This window comes from Chiloscyllium punctatum, chromosome 37 (genome assembly GCF_047496795.1).
Source record: "Chiloscyllium punctatum isolate Juve2018m chromosome 37, sChiPun1.3, whole genome shotgun sequence".
Taxonomy (NCBI): domain Eukaryota; kingdom Metazoa; phylum Chordata; class Chondrichthyes; order Orectolobiformes; family Hemiscylliidae; genus Chiloscyllium; species Chiloscyllium punctatum.
In genome coordinates, this window is record NC_092775.1 from 33,587,458 (window position 1) to 33,614,053 (window position 26,596).

The 26,596-nt window shown below is 42.1% G+C and overlaps 1 protein-coding gene across 1 annotated transcript in view; it reads left to right on the top strand.

Moving 5' to 3' along the window:
- Nucleotides 1–2,564: 2,564 nt before the first annotated feature.
- LOC140462774 (cadherin-like protein 26) overlaps nt 2,565–26,596 on the top strand; it is a 96,682-nt gene continuing 72,650 nt past the window's right edge. Inside the window, exons 1-5 of the mRNA XM_072556043.1 lie at nt 2,565–2,844; nt 7,921–8,057; nt 20,954–21,076; nt 22,932–23,090; nt 24,428–24,572. Of these exons, the coding sequence (XP_072412144.1) occupies nt 2,565–2,844; nt 7,921–8,057; nt 20,954–21,076; nt 22,932–23,090; nt 24,428–24,572 (844 nt within the window). The remainder of the gene's footprint in view (nt 2,845–7,920; nt 8,058–20,953; nt 21,077–22,931; nt 23,091–24,427; nt 24,573–26,596) is intronic.

The window sequence follows — 26,596 nt, forward strand, 5'->3', positions numbered from 1 at the left end:
TCACTCAGAACGCCACTGCGGACAACCACGACTGTTTAGACCTTGTTCAGCAGGTTGTCACCCCATGCCCTGACCTCTCTGAAACACCTCTAGACAGCCCTGACCTCATACTCCATACAAATGACTCATCCTTCAGGCCCTCAGACCACTGCACACTGGCAAGGTATGCCATCTGCTCCCCTTTCACAGTCCTAGAGGCAACTGCACTGCCAGATGGCACATCTGCACAGGCTGAGGAGCTGTTTGCGCTCACTAGGGCTTGTATCATTGCTAAAGGACTCACAACAAACATTTATACAGACTCCAGATATGCCTTTGGAGTCGTCCATGATTTCGGCACAGAGAGGCTTCATCACGTCAGCAGGGAGGCCACTACAACATGCTGTGCTGATTTCTAATCTCCTGGAAGCAGTCCTGTTACTCTCGGTCCTAGCAATTATCAAATGTGCAGCCCACACCTCTGCCACTGATCCGGTCACCCTCAGGAATGTCTCAGCTGACACAGCAGCTTGGAAAGCTGCAATGCACCCCACCACCTAGGTCCTGTAGGCCCATAGAATAGCGAAGGCCCCAGTATTCCCTGACCCCATACAGAAAGTGTGAACTGCCCAAGAAGCTGCTCCACAGCAGGAAAAGGACAGTTGGGCCCACATCGTGGCCACACAATCTCCTTCCCTCAACCTGCTGGTGCACCCTGATGGCCGCATCATTTGCCCAAGAGCCCAGCTAAACACACTGGCCCTCGCAGCCCATGGCATTGACCACACTAGCAAGAGAGGCATGATGCAAGCTATGAATCAGTCTTGGTATGCACCGGATTTGCTGCTACTATCACAGTGCCTCATCTGCCTGCAGAACAAAGCAGGAAAGCCTGTTGCCAAATATGACCACCTGCCAGTTCCTGAGGGGCCTTTTAGCCACTTACAGAATGACTTCACACACATGCCCCAAAAACAGGGTTACAAGTACATCCTGGTTATCATAGACATGTTCTCCAAATGGGTAGAGGCATTTCTCATGAGGAAGGATGATGCACATATGGTGGCTGAATGTCTCCTAAAGGATGTCATCCCCAGATGTGGGGTTTCCGGTAGCATTGACTGGCATTTCGAGGCTCTAGGGATACCATGGTGACACCACATATCTACCAACCCCAGTCGTCAGGCATGGTAGAGCAGATGAAAGGCACCCTGAAGACCACACTGACCAAGATCACCCAGGAAACAGGACTGACCTGGCCAGACACCTTGCCACTTGCTCTTTATACTATGCATGCGCAGGCACACCACACGACTGGGGTCAACCCTTTTGAAATACTTATGGGGTGGCCTATGCCCACTGCGACCAGACCCCCGAAACTCACCACAGACACCGCCCTTCTTCTGACACAAGAGGCCCTACTAGAGTATATCCAGGCCTTTAGCAGGAGCATTAGTACTACACACGACCAGGTCAGGGCCGCGTTGCCCGCACCCCAAGAAGTGCCCATTCATCCGTTCTGACCCAGGGATTATGTCATGATCAAATCACTAGAAAAAGATTCTTTCTCCCCTAGGTGGAAAGGCCCGTACCTGATCCTAATGATGACCTAGACTGCTGTGAAACTGGAAGGACGGCCCGAATGGACACATGTCACTCACTACAAGAGGGCTCCACAACCTATGAACAAGGAGCACACAGACGAAGACACCACTTCAACCATCGAGGATGGATCCAACTGCTCGTGACAGCCATCACCAATAGCACCCTCAGCCTGATCTGTCTGACCAACACAATGTGGCTTGCTGGTAAACAGGGACAAGGGGCAGCACATTTCATAACCCGCCGTGACTTACCGGCCAACACCTTCCTCAAAATGGCCCAGGGTATGCCCAGCGATTTAATCAGACCCACTGCTGGTTCTGCACTGGGTCTCTATCCACTCTCATGGGGGCATTCCCTTAGTCTCAGTCCCCTTAAACATCTCTGACATGGCGGAGTGGTGGCTAGACCCAGACAGGTCCCCTGAAGTTACCACACCGGCCACGCCCAACTACAGGGACAACAGCCCAGCCCACTGGAGATCGGTGGGTAACCGCCTGGGCAAATTCAAAGGGTGGTTTTACCCGGCCTACAACCTTTCGCATGAGTCCCCAGCCCTGACCATTGCGGACACTGACACACATGGGCCACCTGAGGGATCCATCTGTTTAAAAAGCACATAGCCATCTGGATGGGAGGCTGGTTGGAGCTGGTGCACTTACTCCCTGCTCCTAACACCTGCAGCATGTCGATCCGCTGCAGAAGGCAGCATTTTAAACCTACAGGTCCTCACCAGGACCAGCCAGAACAACACCTTTCTCACCATCTGGACAGGGACCCAGACCCGTCATCTCTAGACCTACAACGACACCTATTTTATCTGTGGCTGCAAAGCCTACCCCTCATTGCAGGTATTCTGGGCTGGGAGGTGTTATGTCGGGTACACCGTACTATTCATGTATCACTCCCAGTCCCCTCCCTTCCCAAAGCCCATGACCCACAGCAGATGAGCCCTCGCTACCATTGAAGCAGCTCTCTACCTGATGTCACCCCACTCTGCAACCCTACGGTTACAGGCTGCCCACAAACTCGCAGCCACACTAGAGGAGGTGGCAAACTCCACAGCAGATGCACTCGCCCAGCTGAATGCCATCCGAACTGTGGCTCTGCAGAACAGGATGGCCCTGGACTACCTGCTCGCTGTGAAAGGGGGCATATGCGCCCTCATTGCTGCTGACTGCTGCACTTACATTCCTGACCCCAGTGAAAACCTGGCCCAATATATCCGGCAGGCAGCTTCTGTCCTGCATGATCAGATCACTGGTTAGGACTTATGGGACTGGGCAGCCTCCTGGCTGGGGTCATGGGGCACAGCCCTATTGCAGGGACTGATAGCCCTCATTGCTATCATTGCCGGCCTTATAGTGCTAGCCATGGCCATCTGACTGTGCTGCTCATGCCTATGTGCAATCCTGTTACCCTCTGCCCCCGCCTCACCACTCACCTAGCACAGATCCACTAGGAGAACATCCCTGCTCCTGGGATAGCCTCTGTTGGGCCAGATTTGGACACTGAGAGCTACCTGTCGAATATGGAGACACCCCCCCCCACCTGAAAATCCCACTGGCTCTGGCTATATTGCCCCCTTCTCATCCTTCCCCTAAGCAAAACCAAAAAAGGGGGAATTATGGGAAAAGATTTGCTAACCCATGATAGGCCCACAAAAGCAAAATTGGACAAACTGTACCAGAACATCCAGAATTCCCGAGCTGGATCAGACAGCATGCAGACAAGGGAATACACTGTCAGCTCCCATAGACATGACAGAGCTCCACAGATATGTCAAAGTCCTAAGGGCAGTTTCACAACCCAGCAATACCAAAGCCGCACAAAGAGCAAGACAAGACAGCGCACCAGCAAAGGACATGCTCCAGGAACAAGACAATGGAAGCACCTCACCACTTTAGAAGAGACTTTAGCACCTACCTGTGGAGATGACCTTGATACTGTGAGGATATTGCATTGTGTGAAGGAACAGGACATTCAGCCGATTAAGCTGTTTTCCAATTAGCACCCTTGTAACTAAATTACTCAATTTCCACAAACATTGCAGTTTCCCATTTCTTAATCAGTGTAATTGTGCAGCATTACTATAAAACTGGTCTCATCCTCAGCTCTGGAAGAAATATGATCTACCTGTGCAGAATGTCAGTTCTGTGTCAGCCTAGTCAATTTCTCGTCCAGCGATATCGCTTGCAATAAACTGTTTGTCAATTTTACTTCGAGCTGTGTTTTGTGATCTCTAACCTATTGGGCAAATTTCTCCAACAGAGACCCCAAAGTTAGCAGAGAGGGGAAGACGGGTAGTGACAATGCATTGGGACCCAGGAATAGCAATTCTGATTAAAGACTCTATAATTAAAACCACTGTTTTCTGTGTTTCAGTAAGTTAGGGTTCTCATAGTACTAATCTAGTTAATAGTGCATTTAATAATATTACTGTTCTCTGTGTACTTAATTATGTCAATTTCCCTTTTTATTGCATTTACCTATTTTTCATGTTTTATACTTACCTTTTGTATTTAAATAAACACAGATTATTTTGCCCTGAAACAGCTGTCTCCTGCCTCTTCGTTTCACATTCCCTAAATAAGTCCAGTGTCCAGAATCAGGGATGTGGCAGTGATCTGAACCATTTAAACATCAGGAAATAACTGATTGTGAATCAGAAGCTCACAGGTGATGACCTTGTCTCTAGGACATAAGGCAGTTGTGGCCAAATCTCTGAATATTTTTAAGAAATAAAAAGAAAGATTTATTGACAGAGGTATCAAGGGGCATGGAGAGAATGGAAACGAGGTCATAGAGTCATTGAATCATAGAGATGTAAAGCATGGAAGCAGACCCTTCAGTCCATGCGAACCAAACATCCCAAATTAACCTAATCCCATTTGCCAGCACTTGGCCATATCCCTCTAAACCCTTCCTATTCATACACCCATCCAGATGACTTTTAAATGTTGTGATTGTACCAGCCTCCACCACTTTCTCTAACAGCTCATTCCATACACTCACCATTTTCTGCGTGAAGAAGTTGCCCCTTTGGACCCTTTTATATCTTTCCCCTCTCACCCTAAACCTATGCCTTCTAGTTCTGGACTCGCCTAACCCATTGGAAATGACCTTGTTTATTTACCATATCATGTCCCTCATGATTTTATAAACCTCTATAAGGTCATCCCTCAACTTCCATTGTCCAGAGAAAGCAGCCCCAGCCTATTCAACCTCTCCCTATAGTTCAAATCTTCCAAGTCTGGCAACATCTTTGTAAAGCTTTTCTAAACTCTTTCAAGTTTCACAATGTCCTTTCAGTAGAGATAGAGGATCCCATGACTGTATCGAATAGTGGAGCAGGCTTGAAGAGTTAAACATTGTACTCTTGCTCTTACTCTCTGTTTTTATGTTTATGAAGGAAGAATTTGCCTGGCTTAACTCCAAGATACCATTAAAACGAGACTACCTCCACAATTAGAAACAGATTGCCTGATACAGAAATCTAAAATCCTATATGATAGAAAATATTCGTTTCAGCAACGCAACTGTCTTTCATGATGGACATTAAAGGTCCTCCATATAAGATAATGGACCAACAAGAACATCAAATTACTGTTGGAAATCTGAAATAAAAGCAGAAATTGCAGCAAAACACTCAGCATTGACAAAGAATGATGACTACTGTGAAGGACATCTGCAAGATAAAGAATCCTACAGCAGAAAATGACATAATCAAGGTCAAGAGCTCTCAAGACAAAAATTTGCCATTTTTCAAATTCAAAACAAACACATTCTGGGAGAACTGTCCAACATTCAGACAGCTTGAATTTGTGAAGTTAGAGACTTAGAGGTGGATGGTAGAGTGACACATTCACTGTAGTTCTAGAATGATTGTACAATGTGTTGAGTAAGGGAGAACACAGCAAGAACAAATTGCAAAATTGTTTAAATGGAAAAGGAGCCCAATTAGAGCATCATGTCTGCACTTGCTATCTGAGATTTTTGAATTCATGTCAAACCCATGTCTTTTCCTTATAACCAGGCAAATTGTCTCTATTTAAGTCATTATCTAATGTTCCTTGAATGCTTCTACTGAACATTCCACCATCGCACTTTCAGGCTGTGCAATCCAAACTTGAACCACTTGATGTGTGAAAACGTTTTCTCAACTCATACTTGCTTCTTTTGTGAAACCCATTAAAAGTGTCCCCTCTGGTTTTTAGATTAGATTACTTACAGTGTGGAAACAGGCCCTTCAGCCCAACAAGTCCACACCGACCTACCGAAGCGTATACCACCCAGACCCTACTCCTACATTTACCCCTTCACCTAACACTATGGACAATTTAGCATGGTCAATTCACCTAACCTGCACATCTTTGGACTGTGGGAGGAAACCGGAGCACCCGGAGGAAACCCACGCAGACACGGGGAGAATGTGCAAACTCCATACAGAGAGTCGCCTGAATTGGAATTGAACCCGGGTCTCTGGCGCTGTGAGGCAGCAGTGCTAACCACTGTGCCACCGTGCCACCCCCTCTGGTTCTTGATCCTTTTATGAGGGAGAATAGTTTCTCCCTGTCAATGCTACAGACTCCCAATGATTTTCAAAACTATGAAACTTTCCAAAAGCCTTCTCCGCTCCAAGGGAAACTGTCTCAACTGTCCAAACTATCCTCCTAACTGAAGTTTCTCTCCTCTGCAAACATTTTCATAAACTTTTTCTACATTTTCTTCAGTTCAGTGACATCTTTCTAAAAGTATGCGACCCAGAACAGTCAACAATATTCCAACTGAGGTCTAATCAGTGTCCTTTATAAGGCAACATAAACCCCCTGCTCTTGTACTTTATGCACTTATTAGTCATGCCCAGAAAACTGTATACATTATTAACAGTGCTCTCTACCCATCCTGCCACCATTAATAACTTAGGCACATATATTGCTGGGTCTCTCTGTGCACTTGCACAGCTTTTAGAAAAACACGCTATTGTTTATACTGTTGCTCTATGTTATAGGGTCTGAACAATGTGCATTATGGTAAGAATTGTGACAGAATCACGTGAGAAACTTGATAAGGCCTATTTTGATGTCAGTAGCAACTTACTGCATCTTTCATGCATTTGCTGAGCGGCGAGGTGAATTTTCCACTGGGCTGCAGCAAGTTGCCAGTTAATGGAGATTGTAGCTTGTTAAATGTCATATTAATGCCCAAAATTGCCTGATTAGCATCTACCTTCCTAACTTACCAAGCTTGGCAAGCATGCTCGATGTTGAAATTTTTTAACAGAGAGGTCACAGTGAGTATTGGGTGACTGCAAACAGTCTCCATGTTGCTCAGCACCAAACAACATCCTAGGATAAGATCTATAGGATTCCGTCGCATGCACTCATTGTCTATTGTCATTGGTATCTGACACTTGCTAACACCTTACAATCCTCATGGCACCTCTTAGGACCACTTTCATAATACCTAGGATACACAGACCTGTATTTCAGCACACACTGGCAAACAGAATTGAATGGTTCCTGCAAGAGGTCTTTGCTTGCGGTGACAGGGGCCCAGCTCAAAATGGACCAGGCTGCATCTCAGTGCTACTTGCTTGTTTTCTTTGCACTTGCTCATTTAGAGCTTAACTGCAAACTCTCAGCAACCACGTCTTATCTTGCCACGCTATTCTGTGCAATGCATGCCAGTGCAGACACACACCTAGACAGCTTGTCTAGCTGGTCAGCAGTCCTCAGTCAAGGAGATGGGCATCTTACTGTATGGCACTGTACTATGTCGATCTCACACATGCATCAGTCAGGGGTTCTAGCACAGGATGTCAGGGCAACCTCTCATACCACTTGCTTGGATTGCCCATGGCAGGCATCCTGTTCAGGTATTCTTGTTCAGGAGGGTCATTGCTTCTGCAGTCCAGGAAGTGGCTCACAGTCAGTGTCGGTCCAGTGGTAAGGTCAATGAGTTTGAGGATATGTACTATCATCAGTCAGAGATCTGGGAACTTCTTGTCCAGGGCTGTCCAGTTATGTCGCTCATGGGAGGTGGGCTACAGTCAGTCCATTCACACAAACTAAAGGGTTTTGTTGGTGAGCAGGACCAAGGGGATGTTTCCTGTGGGAAGGGGACTTAGAAACCTATTCAGGAGACTGGAGGCTGCAGGCTCAGGCAAAGGTGATTAACAATTGTGAAGGGGAGGAGCTGTTTTGTAAGGTGGGTGATACAGTAAAACATGGATGATAATTATACACATGGATGAGGGTTAGGAACACCAGGTTTCAAGAGACATGCATGATCACATCTCAAGCCCATTGATCCATGTTACATCCTATATGGTTATAGATTTAGGTATCACGCTGGCACAGTTACAGCTGGAGCTACACTGGGAGCTGAACAAACATAGTCCAAAACAATCAAATTTATACAAACGTAATACTTCATATACTGTGGATATCACCTACACCACCAAAGTGCCGTCAGTAGGTATTTTTCTTTCTCTACCTTCCACAGTGTCTCACAACAGTTCCTGGTTTCATTGTTGGGCTGCAGAGATCCTGCTCAGCAGTGGAGCCGGTTGGACCTGGCAAATTTTTTTGGCTGATCTTTGTCAGCAAGTTGACCCTCCATGGCCTGAACTTCTGAGGTTTGGAGGGTGCAGGCAGGGGAGAGGTGGAGGGCCTGTCTACCTCCGGAGTGTCCTGAGAAGAGACTTCTGAGGGGCCAGACTGTAGTTCCTCATCTGTCTGGGTGCCTGCTGGCATTGCCCTGTCTCCTTGTGAGGATCTGGGGCACCTGCAGGTCTCCATTCCCCTGTCACCATGCCTGTAGCCCATTGGCTAGGGAGATAAAGTGCCAGTGTGTATGGCTCTCGAGGCAGACCCTGAGGATGCTGAGCCTGGCTCTCCATGCCAACCTGTCTCTGGAGGTAGCTGGACAGTTTGTATACTTGAGCAGAGAGGTCTGTATAGTGTAGCTGCACTCCCGCAATCTCTGAACAAAGCCTGTTGTCTCTCCCATTGCTATCTGCCTCTCGTGTTCCTTTGTGGATGAAGTTTGTGATTGCTGACAACACTGGGTTCTCTCCTGTCTGGAGCTGATAAAATGCTCGGTCTCCTGCAGTCCTCTGAGTGCCAGTTGCTTGGAGCATTCCATCTTTAGCCAGCACGTGGCAATGAGGTGCTCACCACCTATTCCCAGCCGACATTCCTGTGGGGAGTCAGTATCTGAGCTGGTGTTGGGAGCAGGAAACAAAGTTATCAATGTTTCCCCTGAGGCCTCTATACTCATGTCTTCAGAGTTTCAGGAGGTGGCTTCTCATGGAGCAGGTTGTTTCTCTGCAGAGATAATGGGCATCCCACTTAAACATGCAAGATTAAGTTTAAGGCACTATGACATGAGTTTAGAAGTGGTGTAGAATGAATGAGAATGACAGTAGGATGACTGTGAGAGTAGAACTGGAATGAACAGTGATACCTATTTGATTGACAGGTTATGGATATCTCAATATCCTTACAGGTGTGGCCCTGGTTTTCTTCAGTGACAGCCAAGATTCTGTCCTTGAAGGGGGTTGGGGAGTTTGATGTTGGGCTCCTCTGATCCCCTTTTGCCCGATTGTCATCTGATATCTCTTGGAAAGCTGATTTGTAGTCAGACAGGCTGTTCAAAATGATGGATTTACAAAGAATGGACAATAAATGAGGCATGCTGGGAAACTGAGACAAACTTTGACCAAGTGACTATGACCAAAGTGGCCAATAAACATGCTGCAGAATCCAGACAGCTGCAGCTACAGACAGACAGTATGTACTTGACCCAGCAGCTGCAGTCAATACTATACACACCCGAATTTGGGATTGAATAGAATCAACCGGAATGCCATCCCCAGGCCAATCAGAAACTGGAGTTGTTTACCAGACACTCTTGTTTGGAGGAGGCTACATGGGCCCAACACCTCCAGGAATGGAGGCCTAAGGACAACCCTGCCATCAACATGCCCACGCTTGGTTGGGGCTGATCAATCCGGGTGATTGAGCTTGATTGATCCATTGGTGAATGGATGAAGACCCTCCCAGAAGGGTGCCGACTTTCAGGTATACAAATTGCCACAACAGCACACTCAGGGTGGTAACCTGAGACCAACCATTGTGAAGTGAAGACACCCATGAGATCATCGGGAGAAGAAGAAAGTGAGGATGCAGATGCTGGAGATCAGAGTCAAAAATTGTGGTGCTGGAAAAGCACAGCAAGTCAGGCAGCATCCAAGGAGCAGGAGATTCAACATTTTGGGCACAATGTCTTCTTCCTATTAGGTAATTCAACAGGTTCTAGCTTATTCAGTGTTATAGAGTCACACAGCACTGAACAGACTCTTTGAATCCACTGGTGCACGCTACCATGCTGTGATTTTCCAGACCATACTTTTTAACTCTGATCTATTCATCAGGATGAAGGGCTTATGCCTGAAATGTTGACTCTCCTACTCCTTGGATGCTGCCTGACTTACTGTGTTTTTCCAGCACCACACCTTTTGAGCCCAACCGTCAGGAGAAGACCAGATGACCATCACCACATGGATGAAGGCCAAGACCTAGTGCAGTAATGTATGATCATCCAGAGTTAGGTTAAAGCACAACCTGGACTTGTAGTGTAAATTGCTAGTTGATAGTGTATTTTGTTGTTATAGTATTAATTATGTCAAACAAATAAATATTATTGTTTATTATTGAGTCAACTCAGTCCTTTTGCTGGATACAAGAATTAAAACACACTGTGTGGCAGGCACAATAGACGAAGTGATCTGAAGTGGGGGAGCATAGCTGTTAATGCTGGTGCAGCTGCTAATGATATTACAGCTTTTCTGGTGATTGTCAGGAGAGTGAGGCAGAGGATTTGGAAGTATGGTCAGGCCAATGGCCTACCCTAGGTGTCTCAGCTTTGCACAAATTTGTACGTATCAAGGAAACCCCATCACCAGCTGACAGCCTGCTTGCATTGGTTACCAATCAGATATTTTCTAATGGGCCTGTTCAGAGAGGGAGCTGGTGGAGTTTGAAGTCAGGTCTCCTGACAGAGAGATAGGGGTACTCCTACTGAAAGCCCAGACTAGTGATGGTTCAGGGATGCTGGGTTTTTTTTTTGTTTCACCTGCAGCTGACATAATTACAGCCCACATGGGATGATGTCTTTGAAAGGTTGATAATTGACCACTGAAAGGCCTTAACTTGTGACCATGGGCCTTCACAATTAGAATTTAATTTGGTAATTCAATGGTTCAAGCATATTCAGAGTTATAGAGTCACACAGCACTGAACAGACTCTTTGGATCAGGTGGTGCATGCCTACAATGTTCCCAAAATAAACTAGTCCCACCTGTCTTTGCCTGCCCCATATCCCTACAAACCTTTCCTATTCATGTACTGATCCAAATGTCTTTTAAATGTTGTAACTGTAACTGTACCCACACTTTCTCTGGTAGTTCATTCTTTTACAAAAAGGTTGCCCCTCTTGTCCTTTTTAAATCTTTCTCCTCTCACCTTAAAAAAAAGCCCTCTAGTTTTGAAACCCCCTCTTACACATCCTTGTCATTCACCTTATCTATGCCTGTCATGATTTTATAAACCTCAATCAGACCACCCCAAAACCTTCAAGCTCCAGTGAAAAAAGCTCCAATCTTTCCAATCTATTTTTATAACTCATACCTGTGGAGATGAATTGCTTAAAGACTTCAGGTAAGCAGGCATTGATATTGACCTGTTGCCAAACAGATAACACCACACCCTTTTCTACTGATTTGCATATAAGCATGGATTATGTGTGAAAGAACTGTGTTGTAACCTGCTATAATTATTATAACCTGCAATATTAGCTTCAATTGAAAGATTATGTTGTTTACATACTCCTCTTTCACGTAATTTTATTTTTATGCCATTCCCAGCATGCAACTGCTAGAAGGCCATCAAGCTGTGCAAGCTACATTAAAGGATTTTAACAGATTTCCCCAAACAGGATTGCAGAAAAGAAGCAGCAGACAGAGCAAATTGAAGGTTGAGCCAGAGGTAGAAATTAAAATTTTCTGAAATAACTTTGAGGAAAAAAAAATTGAGATGTTTCATTAAAATTAATGAAAACAAATGGAATAGCACAGATAAAATTTATTTTTCAGGATGAGTTGCGTTGTTTAGCAAATCATATTTTATTTATTTATTCATTTGCGGGATGTGGATGTCATTGGCTGGTCAGCATTTATTCCTGTCCCCAGTTGCCCTTGAGAAGGTGGTGGAGCTGCCTTCTTGAACTGCGCTGTAATGTTCTGTTCTATGTTCTAAATTTCCCAGAGGGCAGGTAAGAGTGAACCACATTGCTGTGGCCCTGGAATCACATGTAGGCCAGACCAGGTAATGATGACAGTTTCCTTCCTTAAATGACATTAGTGAGCCAGAAGGTGTTTTCTGACAATCAGCAGTGGATTCATGGTCAGCTTTCGACTATTACTTGCAGATTATTTTAACTGAATTCAGATTCTACCATCTGTCATAGCAGGATTTTAACTCAGGTCCTTAGAACATGACTTGAGTCTCTGGATTAACAGTCCAGTGATAATATTACTAGGCCGTTGCCTCAAACCTTTCTGATTTCAGGGTAATGGATAGGGGGATATAGAATCTGAATTGAAAGGAGACGGTGGCTCCATCCTGAGCCTGGTTCCATCTTTTGGTTTTGTACAAATAATGATAAGGAAACCTGTCTCTGCATTCCAAGTAATCCTCCTCCCTCTAAACTGGCTGGCTGCCTGCACTAGTTAACCAGTTGAGTAAACCGACTCTTTCTTGCCCTGCCTAGAGACGACATAATTGTAGTCTGGACAGAATGAAATATTTAAGTGGTGATTAATTAGCCACATCAGGGCCTCACCTGGCAGCAGGGCAGAATGGTTCTGGCCCCTTAGCCTATAGTTAGAAATCAAATATAGTCATAGAGATGTACAGCACAGAAACAGGCCCTTCGGTCCAACTCATCCATGCTGACCAGATATCCCAACCCAATCTAGTCCCACCTGCCAGCACCTGACTCTATCCCTCCAACCCCTTCCTATTCATATACCCGTTCAGATGCCTTTTAAATGTTGCATTTGTACCAGCCTCCACTTCCTCTGGCAGCTCATTCTATGCACGTACCACCCTCTGTGAGGAAAAAGTTGCCCCTTAGGTCTCTTTTATATCTTTCCCCTCTCACCCTCAACCTATACTGTCCAGTTCTGGACTCTCCCACCCCAGGGAAAAGACTTCGTCCATTTACCTTATCCATGCCCTCATGATTTTATGAACCTCTATAAGGTGACCCCTCAGCCTCCAATGCTCCAGGGAAAATTCAAATTCTAGGTAACTTGATAAAAGCTTTAGCTTTAATTATCTTTGGGGATAAGTATGAAATGTAAATGATGTCATGCTGTTAAGCGCAATGTGCCTGGAGCATGTTTTTCCATTTGCACCATCCATTTCTTATTATTATAATATTGAATAAAGTTTAAAAAAAACCAAATTGATCATAAGTAATCCCTTATTGATAACAAGAATTTCAAGCCTCACCATCCTACTTTCTTTATGTATAAACAGATTGGAACATACGTCACTTGTTTGTGATTTGAAAACGAAATCCAGTCTTTCACTTTGTTGCAGTGCTTCATGAAACATGAACCTGGCAATATATGCCTTGGTGCTTTCCTTCTCAGCAGTAAGTACTAATTTAATTTACTCATCATTCACTTTTAATGGTGCTTGATGCATCTTTACAGATGTATTGTTAAAATTGATTTGATGAATTTGAAGCACTGTTTGTATGTAAATACTTTGTGCTATTAACATATGATTTGATATATCATATTTGTAGAAACATGTTGCGTCATGTAGGCTTCACATTTTAGCATCACTAATACTCAAAATATTCTTTGAAAAGTTAGTACCACAATGTTAAGGTGAAATACGCTTTACACAAGAAAAATGTATTCAGTTTTATAATACCCCAACATTACCTTTTGCTTGTGTTCCTTGTGATGCGTGGTTGGAAAGTACAAGCACAGGACCAAGGCAGCACGTATAACACAACATGTTCATCAAATTAAATCCCATGTCTTTTATTACAATTTTTGGAATTAGATCTCACATAGTTAAGAATGATTAACATTTCCATATAAGTTCTCTCTTTTGCTTCACTGATACCTTCTAATAACTGTAGATTTTTAAAACAGAACTATGTTTCAAAATGCTGAAAATGAAGGAAACAAAGAGCATGTTAAATGAGACCAATTTTCTTACTTTGCACTTTTGAATTTGGTTTGTAGGGAGCACAAATCCAAATATGCTCAATGCTTCAATTTTAAAATGTTTGATTATAAAGTTCCGAATTTTGTACATGACATATACAGCCATCAAACACAGCTTCCTACAAGCAATGCACTGTCTGAAAATCATCCTTCTTCTTTACCCAGACAATTTTATTTTTAGGACCTGAAAAATTCATTTTGTTTGTTTATTGCTGCACTGGGAATTACACAATGAATATTAACTATTGCGCTCAAAGACCATAGAAAACATTGGAGCAAATTCTCACTTTGAAACCCTGTTGAGTTTTTATTTTGCGATATTTTGTTTCTCTATTGTACTGACATGAAGATATTGTGAATTTTATATATCCTTTACCTGAACTTGAAGAGTTAAGAAACACTGAAACAATGTCTCATTAAACCTTGTAAAATCAGCACAATTAGAAAATTATTAGAAAATGACCATTGTACCTTTCCTTTATTTATCTTCTTCTATGCTTAGTAATGACCACTTTTTTTTGTTCTGTGGTCTAAAGAAAATGGAAATGGTATTGCTTTAAGCCAAAGAAACTGTTTTAAAAACAAGTTACTGAAACTCATTGTGACTTGTACCTACAGCGCTGTGTGTGTGTGTGTGTTTTGCATATTGAGTATCTTTAGATTAGATTACTTACAGTGTGGAAACAGGCCCTTCGGCCCAACAAGTCCACACCGCCCCGCCGAAGCGCAACCCACCCATACCCCTACATCTACCCCTTACCTAACACTAGAGGCAATTTAGCATGGCCAATTCACCTGACCTGCACATCTTTGGACTGTGGGAGGAAACCGGAGCACCCGGAGGAAACCCACGCAGACACGGGGAGAATGTGCAAACTCCACACAGAGAGTCGCCTGAGGCGGGAATCGAACCCGGGTCTCTGGCGCTGTGAGGCAGCAGTGCTAACCACTGTGCCACCGTGCCGCCCATGCTATCTGTTCATTAGTTTCTCAATTGACCAATGTTGTGGGCGCAGAAGGGCTCAGTATTACAGGAATTGCTGATTTGGTTCCTGGGCAAATGCCTACTGAAAGATACACAGCGAAAATCCCTACTTTTCTCTCTTGATCTCATGTGGAGAAGTAAGAGAAAATCTCTTGGTGGCAGTTCTTACTCACCATTTTTCTATGAAGTGCTTTCTCCATGAATTCCCTTGTTAAAAGGAAAAGGAGGCAAACCATCTTCAGTGACACTGAAATGATAAGGTTTCAAATAGTGAAAGAAAGATTGCGAATTGGCATGCTCACGATCTTGTGTACTCAAAGAATTAAAAGGAATTGAAAGGAACTTAAAGAAAATAACTCATCGACATTTTAGGTCTGAATTGCTGGAATTGTGCACTTTGTCTTTTATTCCCTTGTCTCTTTGTGTTTGGTTATATGTGCATAAGAGTTTTAAAAGTTTAGAGTTATTAGTTTTTTCCTTGCCATTGGTTAAAACAGCTTGATTGCAATATTTGTTGATGAAAAACAAAAAGGATTAGCCTTTCAACCTAACTTACCTTAAACAGGTAAAATCAGATAATTTAAATAATTTTTAACTTTTGAGAAGAATCCAGGAACAGGTGAGTCTTGATTTCCAATGCACTATCCAATGCGTTGTGACAGCTTCAAAATATTGCATCTTTTCATATTAGACTTAGTTTATTAGTTGTTAATCCCTGACAGCCTAATAGCGGGGGAGACAATGGTCTTGTACTATTATCACTGGGCCCTTGACCCAGGTAATGTCCTGGGTTTGAATCCTGCCCTGGCAGATAGTGGAATTTGAATTCAATAAATATCTAGAATTAAGAGTCAAGGATGATAAGGAATTGATTTTTGGAAGATCCATCTGATTCACTAATCCCCTTTAGGGTAGGAAACTGCTGTCCTTATCTGATCTGGCCTACATATAACTCAAGACTCACAGCAATGTGGTTGACTCTTACCTGCCCTTGGGGCAATAAAAGCCAGCGACTCCCTCATCCTGTGAATGAATAAAACAAATCTGCTATCATCCACAGTTCAAAGATGTGCAGGTTAGGTGAATTGGCTATGGTAAATTGCCCATAGTGTTCAGAAGTGTGTAGATTAGGTGCATTAGTCAGGGGAAATGTAGATTAATAGGGCAGGGGAATGGGTCTGGGTGGGTTACTCTTCAGAGAGTCGGTGTGGACTTGTTGGGCCAAATGGCCTGTTTCCACACTGTAGGGATTCTATGAGCATGTATCTACCCTGGAATAATGACCATTATTTTTATATCTGGACCATTATTTTTATTTCAATTCTTCTTGTTGCTATCTTAAAATTTCCAGTTTGAGGTGTGGTTTCCTGGGCATGATGGCAAGAGAAGCAAGAAATTTTATCCTTTTTGGTTAATTTTATTTGTTTCAGTTGGTGTTCATGGGTGGTAACAGTCACAAAATAGGGTCAGCTTTCTTCCTGTCCAATCAGCAGTGATAATGTGGACATTTTGAAAGAATCTTTCTGCCAGCTGAATAATGCACTTCTCTGTAAAGCAGTATCCTCTGCCAACTCCCTGGACCTCAATTGCTATTTCTATTTGGAACTGAGTGGACTGTGCAGTGAAGAGGGGCAGATCAGTCCGATGGGTGATACAGCTAGAGAGACTCAACAAAGTTAAATTTGGAATTGCAGACCTGCCAACTTTCATATATAAGAATATGGGAATAGGAAAAGGCCATTCAACCTCTTGAACCTGTAACACCATTCAATAAGATCATGGCTGATCTGCGCCTAACTCCATATACCTACTTTTGGTCTATATCCATGAATACCTTTGCTTAACAAAAATTATCTACCTCGGGTTTAATACTATCAATTGATCTAGAGGCAATGGCCATTTGTTGAAGAGAGTTCCAAACCTCTAACTCCCTTTGTGTATTAAACAATTAAGTTATGCCGTGTTGAGAGTGTGTTGCTGGAAAAGCACAGCTGGTCAGGCAGCATCCGAGGAGCACGAACTTTGATGTTTCAGGCCAGAGTCCTTCATCGGGCTCCAGCCCGAAACATCGATTTTCCTGCTCCTTGGATGCTGCCTGACCTGCTGTGCTTTTCCAGCAACACACACTCAACTCAGATCTCCAGCATCTGCAGACCTCACTGTCTTCTAATTAATTTATACCCCCTAGTTTTCGAACCTCCAACCAGTGGATATGGTTTCTTTATCTATCCTATCTTTTCTTGTTATTACATTGAAGACTTTGGTCACATCCCTCCTTAATCTTCAAAATTCTAGATTAAAATGGGTCTTTTTTTTTGTTTAATCACTACTCGTAACATAACTCCTGAAGTCCAGGTATCATTCTTGTAAACCATGTTGTACTCCTCCAAGATATCCTTCCTAAGATGTGGTGCCTAGATCTGCTCACAGTGAGGTCTAATCAAGCTTTTGTATACCTGCTGTACAAAATTGCCATCCTTGTATTCAAGTACTCTAAGTATTAGGATAGTTTATCATTAGCTTTCTTGATTATTATTTTTTGCACAGTCCACGGCATTTTAAAGACTCATGTGCCTGAACCTCCAAGTCTCTTTGGATATGCACTGCATTTAACTTCATACCATCTTCATACTGGTGCGGCATGGTAGCTCTGGGGTGGCATGGTGGCTCAGTGGTTGGCACTGCTGCCTCACAGAGCCAGGGACCTGGGTTCGATTCCAGCCTTGGGTGACTGTGTGGAATTTGCACATTCTCACTGTATCTGTGTGGGTTTCCTCTGAGTGCTCCCGTTTTCTTCCACAATCCAAAGCTGTGCAGGTCAAGTGAATTGGCCATGCTAAATTGCCCATAGTGTTAGGTGCATTAGTCAGAGGGAAATGGGTCTGGGTGGGTTACTCTTCGGAGGGTCGGTGTGGACTTGTTGGGCTGAAGGGCCTGTTTCCATACTGTAGGGAATCTAATCTAGAAAATACCCTGATCTATGCTTTTTCAGTCCAAAAAGGATAACCTCACATTTGCTTGCATTTAAATCCATCTGTTATAGTTTTGTCCATTCACTTAACCTATCAATATCCCTTTGTAATTGTCTGATATTAGCTACACTGTCTATGATGCCATCCACAATTATATCATAAATGATGCCCTTTTTCAGTAGCATCATGGGATCATAGTTCTTATAACACAGAAGGAAGCCCTTTGGCCTATTTTGTATGTGTCGTCCATTAAGCATCTGTCTATTCTAATCCCATTTTCCAGCACTTGGTCTGCAGCATTGTGTGCTATGGCAAGTGCTCATCTAAATGTTTTGAGAGTTTCTGCCTCTACAACTGTTTTAGGTAGTGAATTCCAGACAGTTTTATTCCCCCTAAATCTCTTTAAACCTCCTGCCGCTAACTTAAAACTTTGATCCTTGGTTATTGAACTCTCTAATAAGGAGACAGCTTTTTCCCATCTATGGCCCTTTTAACTTTGTATTCCTCAATAAGGTGACCCTCAGTCTTTTGTGCTCGAAAGAAAACAACTCCAGTCTATTTAGTCTCTCTTCATCGCTAAATCACTCCAGCCTAGGCAGCATGTTGGTGAATCTTCTTTGCACCGTCTCTAGTACAGTCATATCTTTCATACAGAGCAGTGACCAGAACTGCTCATAGTATGCCAGCTGTGGCCTTACTAACATTATATACATCTCCATCATAATCTGCTTGCTCATGTGCTCAATGTTTTAACTAATAAAGGGTAGGTATCCCAAATGCCTATTTAATCAACTTATCCATTAGTCTTGTGTCTTCAAGGTTCTGTAGACATGTACGCAGGTGTTCCTTTCATCCTCTGCACTTCCAAGGGTTTTACCAATCAACATGTACTCACTTGCCTTGTTAGTGCATCCAAATGCACTACCTCACATTTTTTAGGATTGAATTGCATTTCAGTCCATCTGACCGGTCCATCTATATCATCCTATAGCCTGAGGCTTTTCCTACCATAAAACTGGTAGGACTGGAGAGAGGCAAATGTAATTCCTCTCTTCAAGAAAGGAAATAGAGAAATCCCCAGCAATTACAGACCAGTAAGTTTCACGTCTGTCATCTGCAAGGTGTTATAAAGGATTCTGAGGGATAGGATTTATGACCATCTGGAAGAGCATGGCTTGATGAAATGCAGTCAACACAGCTTTGTGATGGGCAGGTCATGCCTCATAAACCTTATCGAGTTCTTTGAGGATGTGACTAGAAATGTTGATGAGGGTAGAGCTATGGATGTGGTGTATCTGGACTTCAGCAAGGCATTTGATAAGGTTCCCCATGGTAGGCTCATTCAGAAGGTCAGGAGGAATGGGATTCAAGGGAACATAGCTGTCTGGATACAGAATTGGCTGGTCAACAGAAGACAGTGAGTGGTAGTGGAAAGAAAATATTCTGCCTGGAAGTCTGTGGTGAGTGGTGTTCCACAGGGCTCTGTCCTTGGGCCTCTATTGTTTGTAATTTTTATTGATGACTTGGATGAGGGGATTGAAGGATGGATCAGCAAGTTTGCAGATGACCCAAAGGTTGGAGGTGTCATTGACAGTATAAAGGGCTGTTGTTGGCTGCAGTGGGACATTGACAGGATGCAGAGATGGGCTGAGAGGTGGCAGATGGAGTTCAACCTGGATAAATGAGAGGTGATGCATGTTGGAAGGTCAAATTTGAAAGCTGAGTACAGGATTAAGGATAGGATTCTTGGCAGTGTGGAGGAACAGAGGGATCTTGGTGTGCTGGTACATAGATGCCTTAAAATGGCCACCCAATTGGACAGGGTTGTTAAGAAAGCACATGGTGTTTTGGCTTTCATTAACAGGGGTATTGAGTTTAAGAGTCATGAGATCTTGTTGCAGCTCTATAAAACTTTGCTTAGACCACACTTGAAATACTGAGTCCAGTTCTGGTCACCCAATTATAAGAAAGATGTGGGTGCTTTGGAGGAGGTTTACCAGGATGCTGCCTGGACTGGAGGGCTTATCTTATGAGGAGAGGTTGACTGAGCTCGGACTTTTTTCATTGGAGAAAAGGAGGAGAAGAGGGAACCTAATTGAGGTATGCAAGATAATGAGAGGCATAGATAGAGTCAATAGCCAGAGACTATTTCCCAGGGCAGAAATGACTAACACGAGGAGTCATAGTTTTAAGCTGGTTGGAGGAAAGTATAGAGGGGATGTCAGAGGCAGGTTCTTTACACAGAGAGTTGAGAGAGCATGGAATGCGTTGCCAGCAGCAGTTGTGGAGGCAGGGTCATTGGGGACATTTAAGAGACTGCTGGACATGCATATGGTCACAGAAATTTGAGGGTGTATACATGAGGATCAGTGGTTGGCACAACATCGTGGGCTGAAGGGCCTGTTCTGTGGTGTACTGTTCTATGTTCTATGTTCTGTAACTTTCATGTCAACTGTGAACTTAATGAACATACCTCCTACAATCAAATCTAGATTTTTAACATACAAAACAAACAGCAAGGGACCCAGAATCAAGCCCAATGGTTTGCCACTGTACATATCTTCCAGTTGCAAAAACATCCTTTGAGTATCATACTTTGCCTCCAGCCTCTTAGCCAATTTTGATTCCAATTTACCAAATTGTCCTGGATCTCATGGGCTCTTAACTGTGTGCCATGAAACTGGCTCAAGAAACTGTATGCTGAAACCTTCAGTACATGGTTTATCCAGAATGCCTTATCTCCACTTGCCCTGTAAATCTAGTAATTTTACAATATAACATTATTGATGAAGTTACTAATTTAACTTCTGCATGCAGATGTTTTCAAGGGTGTCCTTCAGTTACAAAGAAATTGTAAGATTGAATATTAATTGTGCAGAACATGAGTGGCAAAAATTTACCATTAAAAAATTACCATGAGTACAATTTACCATTCAAGTATATTGATTTTTTTTTCCCTCTAAGGAGGGTTTCCAACTGGTTAGGTCTGAAGTAAAATTAACTCTTCAAAATGGAACCTACCAAATCTATTGAGCTATATGGCATGGTGATCAATGTTAGTGTTAGATATTAAAATGCAAAATTGAAATTGAATTTTAGGATCTGAGCAAAGTAGGAGCAGAACGGCCAGTAGTGTTGCATCGTGAAAAGAGAAGATGGATTTCTGCAACTTTCAAACTTGTAGAAGAAGATGTGGGACCTTTCCCTAAAAAGGCAATAAAGGCAAGTATGAATATGAGGAAAATCAAAATCCTTGTCTTTACAGCTGCAATATAGATAATGAAAAGAACTGTCAGTTGGAATACTTTCAACATTACTTATCACTCTAAATTATGTACTTTGTCTCTGTGTGTTCAGTTTTATGAGTGGGATCGATGTTTGAATTTTTTTAGCCTTCTATCTAAGCATTGATTCAATCAATGTCTGACAAGTTAATTAGCATGATATTGGTTATTTAACTTTATTTAATCCTGATTACTTTCTTGAAGGTAATGAATAAACTTACTATTATAACTGATGCCTGACTTCATTTCGTAGTGTATCCAAATTGCTCAATTTATATCTGGCACTACTCTGGTGTCTGGTTATGTTGCATTAGTTCTTGAACATTTAAAGATCCTCTGTGTCCTTAGCTAGTTCGACCCTAGCTCTGTGCAGAACATAAACAATGAGGCAGATCAATAAGGCAGACTTGTCTGTTTCTGTCTTTTATAAAAACATGGGTAAATTCCATTGATCCCAAAATCATATACAGGTGAAATACAGATCATAATTCCCCACACCTGCTAGAGAATTCAAAGTCAATATAATTGTGTCTATTAATTACAAGTCTGGGCTGGATTTTACCACCACCTGCTGGTGGGTTTGATAACTGAGAGGCTTATAAAATCTAGCATGTGGTCTTCCCATTGGCTACTCACCAATCCTTAGGCCTGTTAATGTTGTTAAATGGGCAATTAGTAGTCAATGCAGAGCTTGGAATTTTTCATTATTCTGAAATTCTGGTGTATCTTTTATGTGATTGGAAGTGCCTAAGAGAAGCCAAATCATGAAAATGACGTTTTAAAACTTGATTAACAATGGCAGATTTTCTTTGGAAGCATTTCAATAACTATATGCAATACCGTCTGTCTGACTGTGAGAATGATGCCAGAAAACCCCCCAGCTAATATGACTTAAATAAAACCTGAAAATGCCACAGACACTCAGTAGATCCAGCAGTATCTGTAGCAACAAGAACAGAGTTAACATTTCATGTAGAGTAACTGTCAGAAATTCATGAAAAATATTTTTATACTTTATTAAGATATTTCACAATCATATATTTAAATAGTTATTTCAGCTTAATTGCATGTAGCAACCAAAATAAGACCCCTCAAGTAAGCAAGTTAAGTCTCACAACCCAACTAAGCTTACCTGATTAATGGTGGAGTTGAACTACGATTCAAACTGATAGTGACTGTCTCTGGAAATGTCCAGGGTTCAATCCTTGTGCACTGTGGTTCTCCAGACTTCTGCTGCTGAAGAATCCTGAGATTGAATTCTTATAGGATTTTCTGGCTTAGTGAGTTTGTGGTGTGGCATTATTTCAGACACTTCTGAAGTCACCAAGTCTGTAGCTTGCTTTCTTATCAGAAGTAAAAGCCGCTGCTCGCAGCCAAGCTTCTCTGTTCCTTGTTACAATCGGTATTAGCTGTCTGTTCAAAACAAACTCTGGCCTGCAATTAAACTTTTAAATTCTTCTGCAGGCAATCATAATTGTCCATTTGTCATAAGGCAGCTAATTATCAAGCAATGTTAAAACAGTTTGTTTATGTTGCTTCAACTCCCTTTTCCCAGAGATGGTTAATGGCTTTCAATTCCTTTATAATAGCTTTTCCTTGTCCCTTTCATCTGAAGCAACAATTTATTCCAGAAAAAGTTATTACTGATTATTTCAATCCATAAGGTTATTAAATGTCTGAAGTTTACAGAATTACATCAGTAAAGACAAAAAGCTTTGGCATTATGTAGCAATGCTCAAGTTCAGTATAGAAAGTGATAATTAGTAACAACTGTGGCTTATTTCCCGTTGCAGGTTTCCAATGACCGGTCACAAAACCATACAGTGTTGTTTACAATGAAGGGCCAGGGAGTGGATCTTGAACCTGAGAGAGGCTTGTTCTCAATTGATAGTGAAAGTGGACAAATATACATCCATCACAAAGTTGATCGTGAAAAAACAAAGGAATTGATGGTACAAACAATTGACATTTGAGTTTCTTTAGCAACAGTATTACTGAGTGGCTCGATGTGTGCATATTGGATGCTTTATCTTACTTGTGTTTATTCTGAATTGGCCAACATAAAATGTGCAGGAGTAAGAAATCTGTAAGGGTTATGTAAGAAATCTAACCATTTATAGATTTCTCAGTAAGAAGAATTGACATTGTACACACTTACACAGTGCTTTTGCAATTTTAGGATGTCCCAGAATGCTTCCCAACCAAATAATTACTTTACAGTTGTAGTCGCTGCTATAATGTAGGAAATACAGCAGTCAATTTGATTTTTGCACATCCATATCTGTCAAACAGCAATGTAATAACAGCTAGATAATGTGATTGAGGTTGTGTTTGTTCTGGGATAAATCATTCTACAGTGAGAGACTTTTGTTTTTCTCCTGTACCCTGCCTGAAGGCAGGTCAGACCACAGCACCAAGACCTCTACCACAGGTAGGTCAAGGTTGACCCTGAATCCACCTGGATTAGGAAACCTCATAGTGTTAGTACCAATCTACTCCACACCAGGTGTCTAGCCAACTGAAACAGCTAGCTTTCCCAAGGTGTCCAAGTTGATGTGACAATGTGACTTTCAGTTGTAGAGCAGAAATATGAATAGTGATGCTAGAGGCTCTATTTTTATTTTCCATTATATAGCTGGCCAGCAATCACTCCCACTCTTGTGAACTGCCATTGGCATACATCAGAAGAAGTTACAATCAGATACTTAATCTGTTTGGCCACATTAAGAATGCAACTTTCTTTGCCATCAAGTCCTGGAATGGAACATGAAATCAGAGTTCTGGCTCAATGTCTCTGTCCATTGGACTACAGACCTCCTAGTATGAGATCCTTTAAACCCATTTGAGAATTCAGCTAGCCTTATTAAACACCTCATCCAAAAGGCAACATTAGTAACAATACAGTATATTCCAATAGTCCTTTATTACTGGCCTAGATGATGTGCTTTTGGCTTGAAGTGGAATTTGAATCCACAGCATATCTGATTCAATAATAAGGATGTCAATACAGAACTAAGGCTGGCATTTTGTGAATAAAATGTCTGAGAATTAAAGCAGGAGAATAGATGTACTGCCTGCATTAACAGTGTATTTTAAAATAATTTCATGACAACAAAATCAAACATTAAATATATGGTCGAGAACTTTGCTGATTTCTGACTTTAGCATCAATTTTTTGTTTTTTTTTTGAAACCTAAGCCATAGATATGATCAATACCTTATTGTTTTAAATTGTACAGTTCTAACTTTTAAATAATAATTAATTCTATCAATTACTTTCCATATTCAGTTTCAAGTCGAGGCTCTGGAGAAAGACACTCTGCACTACCTGGATGAACACATGCTATATAAAATTTTAGTGATTGATATTAATGACAATCCTCCTGAATTCACAGAAGTAAAACCTGTTAATGTTTTGGAAAATACAGCTCCGGGTATGATTTTATTCTAAAGTAGATAATTGTTTTTATGTTCTTCCCCATTTATTCAGAAAATAAATGGGTTGGCAAACATGTCTTTATTTATAATTAGCTTGCAATAAATTGAGCAAGGATGGGGTTCAGGTGCATAATTATTTGAAATTTGCATCACAGGTAGCAGGATGGTAAAAAGGGCATTTAGCATGCTTATCTTTATTACTCAGTCCTTTTGAGTACAACAGTTGGGATGTCATGTTGAGTTTGTACAGACATTGATGAGGCTGCTTCTGGAGCACTGAGTCCATTTCTGGTCACCCAGTTATAGGAATGATATTATTAAGCTAGAGAGGGTTCAGGAGAGATTTAACCAGAATGTTGGTGGGTATGGAAGGTTTGAGTTATAAAGAAAGGCTGGATAGGCTGGGACCTTTTTCACTAGAGCATAGGTAGTTGACCTAAAAGAGGTTTATAAAATCATCAGGGGTACAGATAGGGTTAATGGTAGGGTGCCTTTTCCCTAAAATGGGGGATTTCAAGACTATTGGGCATATTTTTAAGGTGAGGGGAGAGAAATTTAAAAAAGACATGAGGGGCAATTGTTTTACACAGAGGGTGATTTTGCATGTGGAATACTTTCCTGAAGAAGTGGTGGATGTGGGCGCAGTTACAATGTTTAAAAGACATTTAGATAAGTACATGAATAGGAAATGGTCGGAGGGATATAGGGCAGGAGTAGGCAGATGGGACGAGTTTAGTTTAGGATTATGTTCAGCATGGACTGGTTGGACCGAAGGGTCTGTGTCCATGCTGTATGACTCTATGATAGAGGTATTCTTTACTAAAGGACATTAAACTTCTTTACCCCATCTGGCCTACATGTGACCCCAGATCCATACCAATGTGTTTGACACATAACTATCCTCTGAAGTGGCCTATCAAGCCATTCAGTTCAAGGGCAATAGCGAATGGGCAACAAATCAAAGAAAGAGAAAAGGCTGAGGGATGACCTAATAGAGATGTTTATCATTATGAAAGTTTTTGATTGAGAGGGTGCAGATTGAGAATGGGTTGGATTTAATGAGGTGCTGGAGTACTTGGTCTCTCTGAAAAAGTCAAAGACAAGCTCATCCCTGCTCTGGGACCTAAGCCTGAAGCCACTTTATGTTTAGAGGAGCTTTAATCAATTTAATGCAAATTTTCTGCCTCCATCTGGCAGATAGTCCCACCACTGAGAGTTAATCAAATAGCTAGGAGCTCTCCAGCCCTAGCTGCATGGGAGTGGTGACTTCTGTTGGTACTACAGCAATCTCAAGTGCTAAGGAGTCAGATTTCATTTAAAAAAAAATTATATTGTACATTATTGCACCTTTTAAAATAATCATGAGTAATTCAGATCCAGAAAATTGTTTTGTGAGCTTTTGTCTTTTTATGCAAACATTGTAGCCAATTAGCACATTAACTTTGAAATATCGATTCTCCAGCTCCTCGGTTGCTGCCTGACCGGCTGTGCTTTTCCAGCACCACACTCTTCGACATTAACTTACATGACAGAACAGCGCAATTTCCTAATTTCTTTGAACAGGCAGATAGGGAGTAAGCACCAATGCAGCACTGCTTCAATACCTCCCTGCAGATTTAATTTTGGGTTGGACACTCAGGTCTAAATATGTAACTTGAAACAATAACTCATTCAACTTAACAAATGGAATTAAAGTGACACCTTTATATGGGTTTGCTTCTGCCTACTCCTGCCCTATATCCCTCCAAACATTTCCTATTCATGTAATTATCTAAATGTCTTTTAAACATTGTAACCTACCCACAACCACCCCCTTCTCAGGAAGGTCATTACACATGCACCCGCTGTGTAAAACATTTGCCCCTCATGTCTTTTTTAAATTTCTCTCCCCTCACCTTTAAAAATATGCCCAGTAGTCTTGAAATCCCCCATCTTAGAGAAAAGGCACCCTACCATTAACCCTATCTGTACCCCTGATGATTTTATAAACCTCTTTTAGGTCAATCTCCTATGCTCTAGT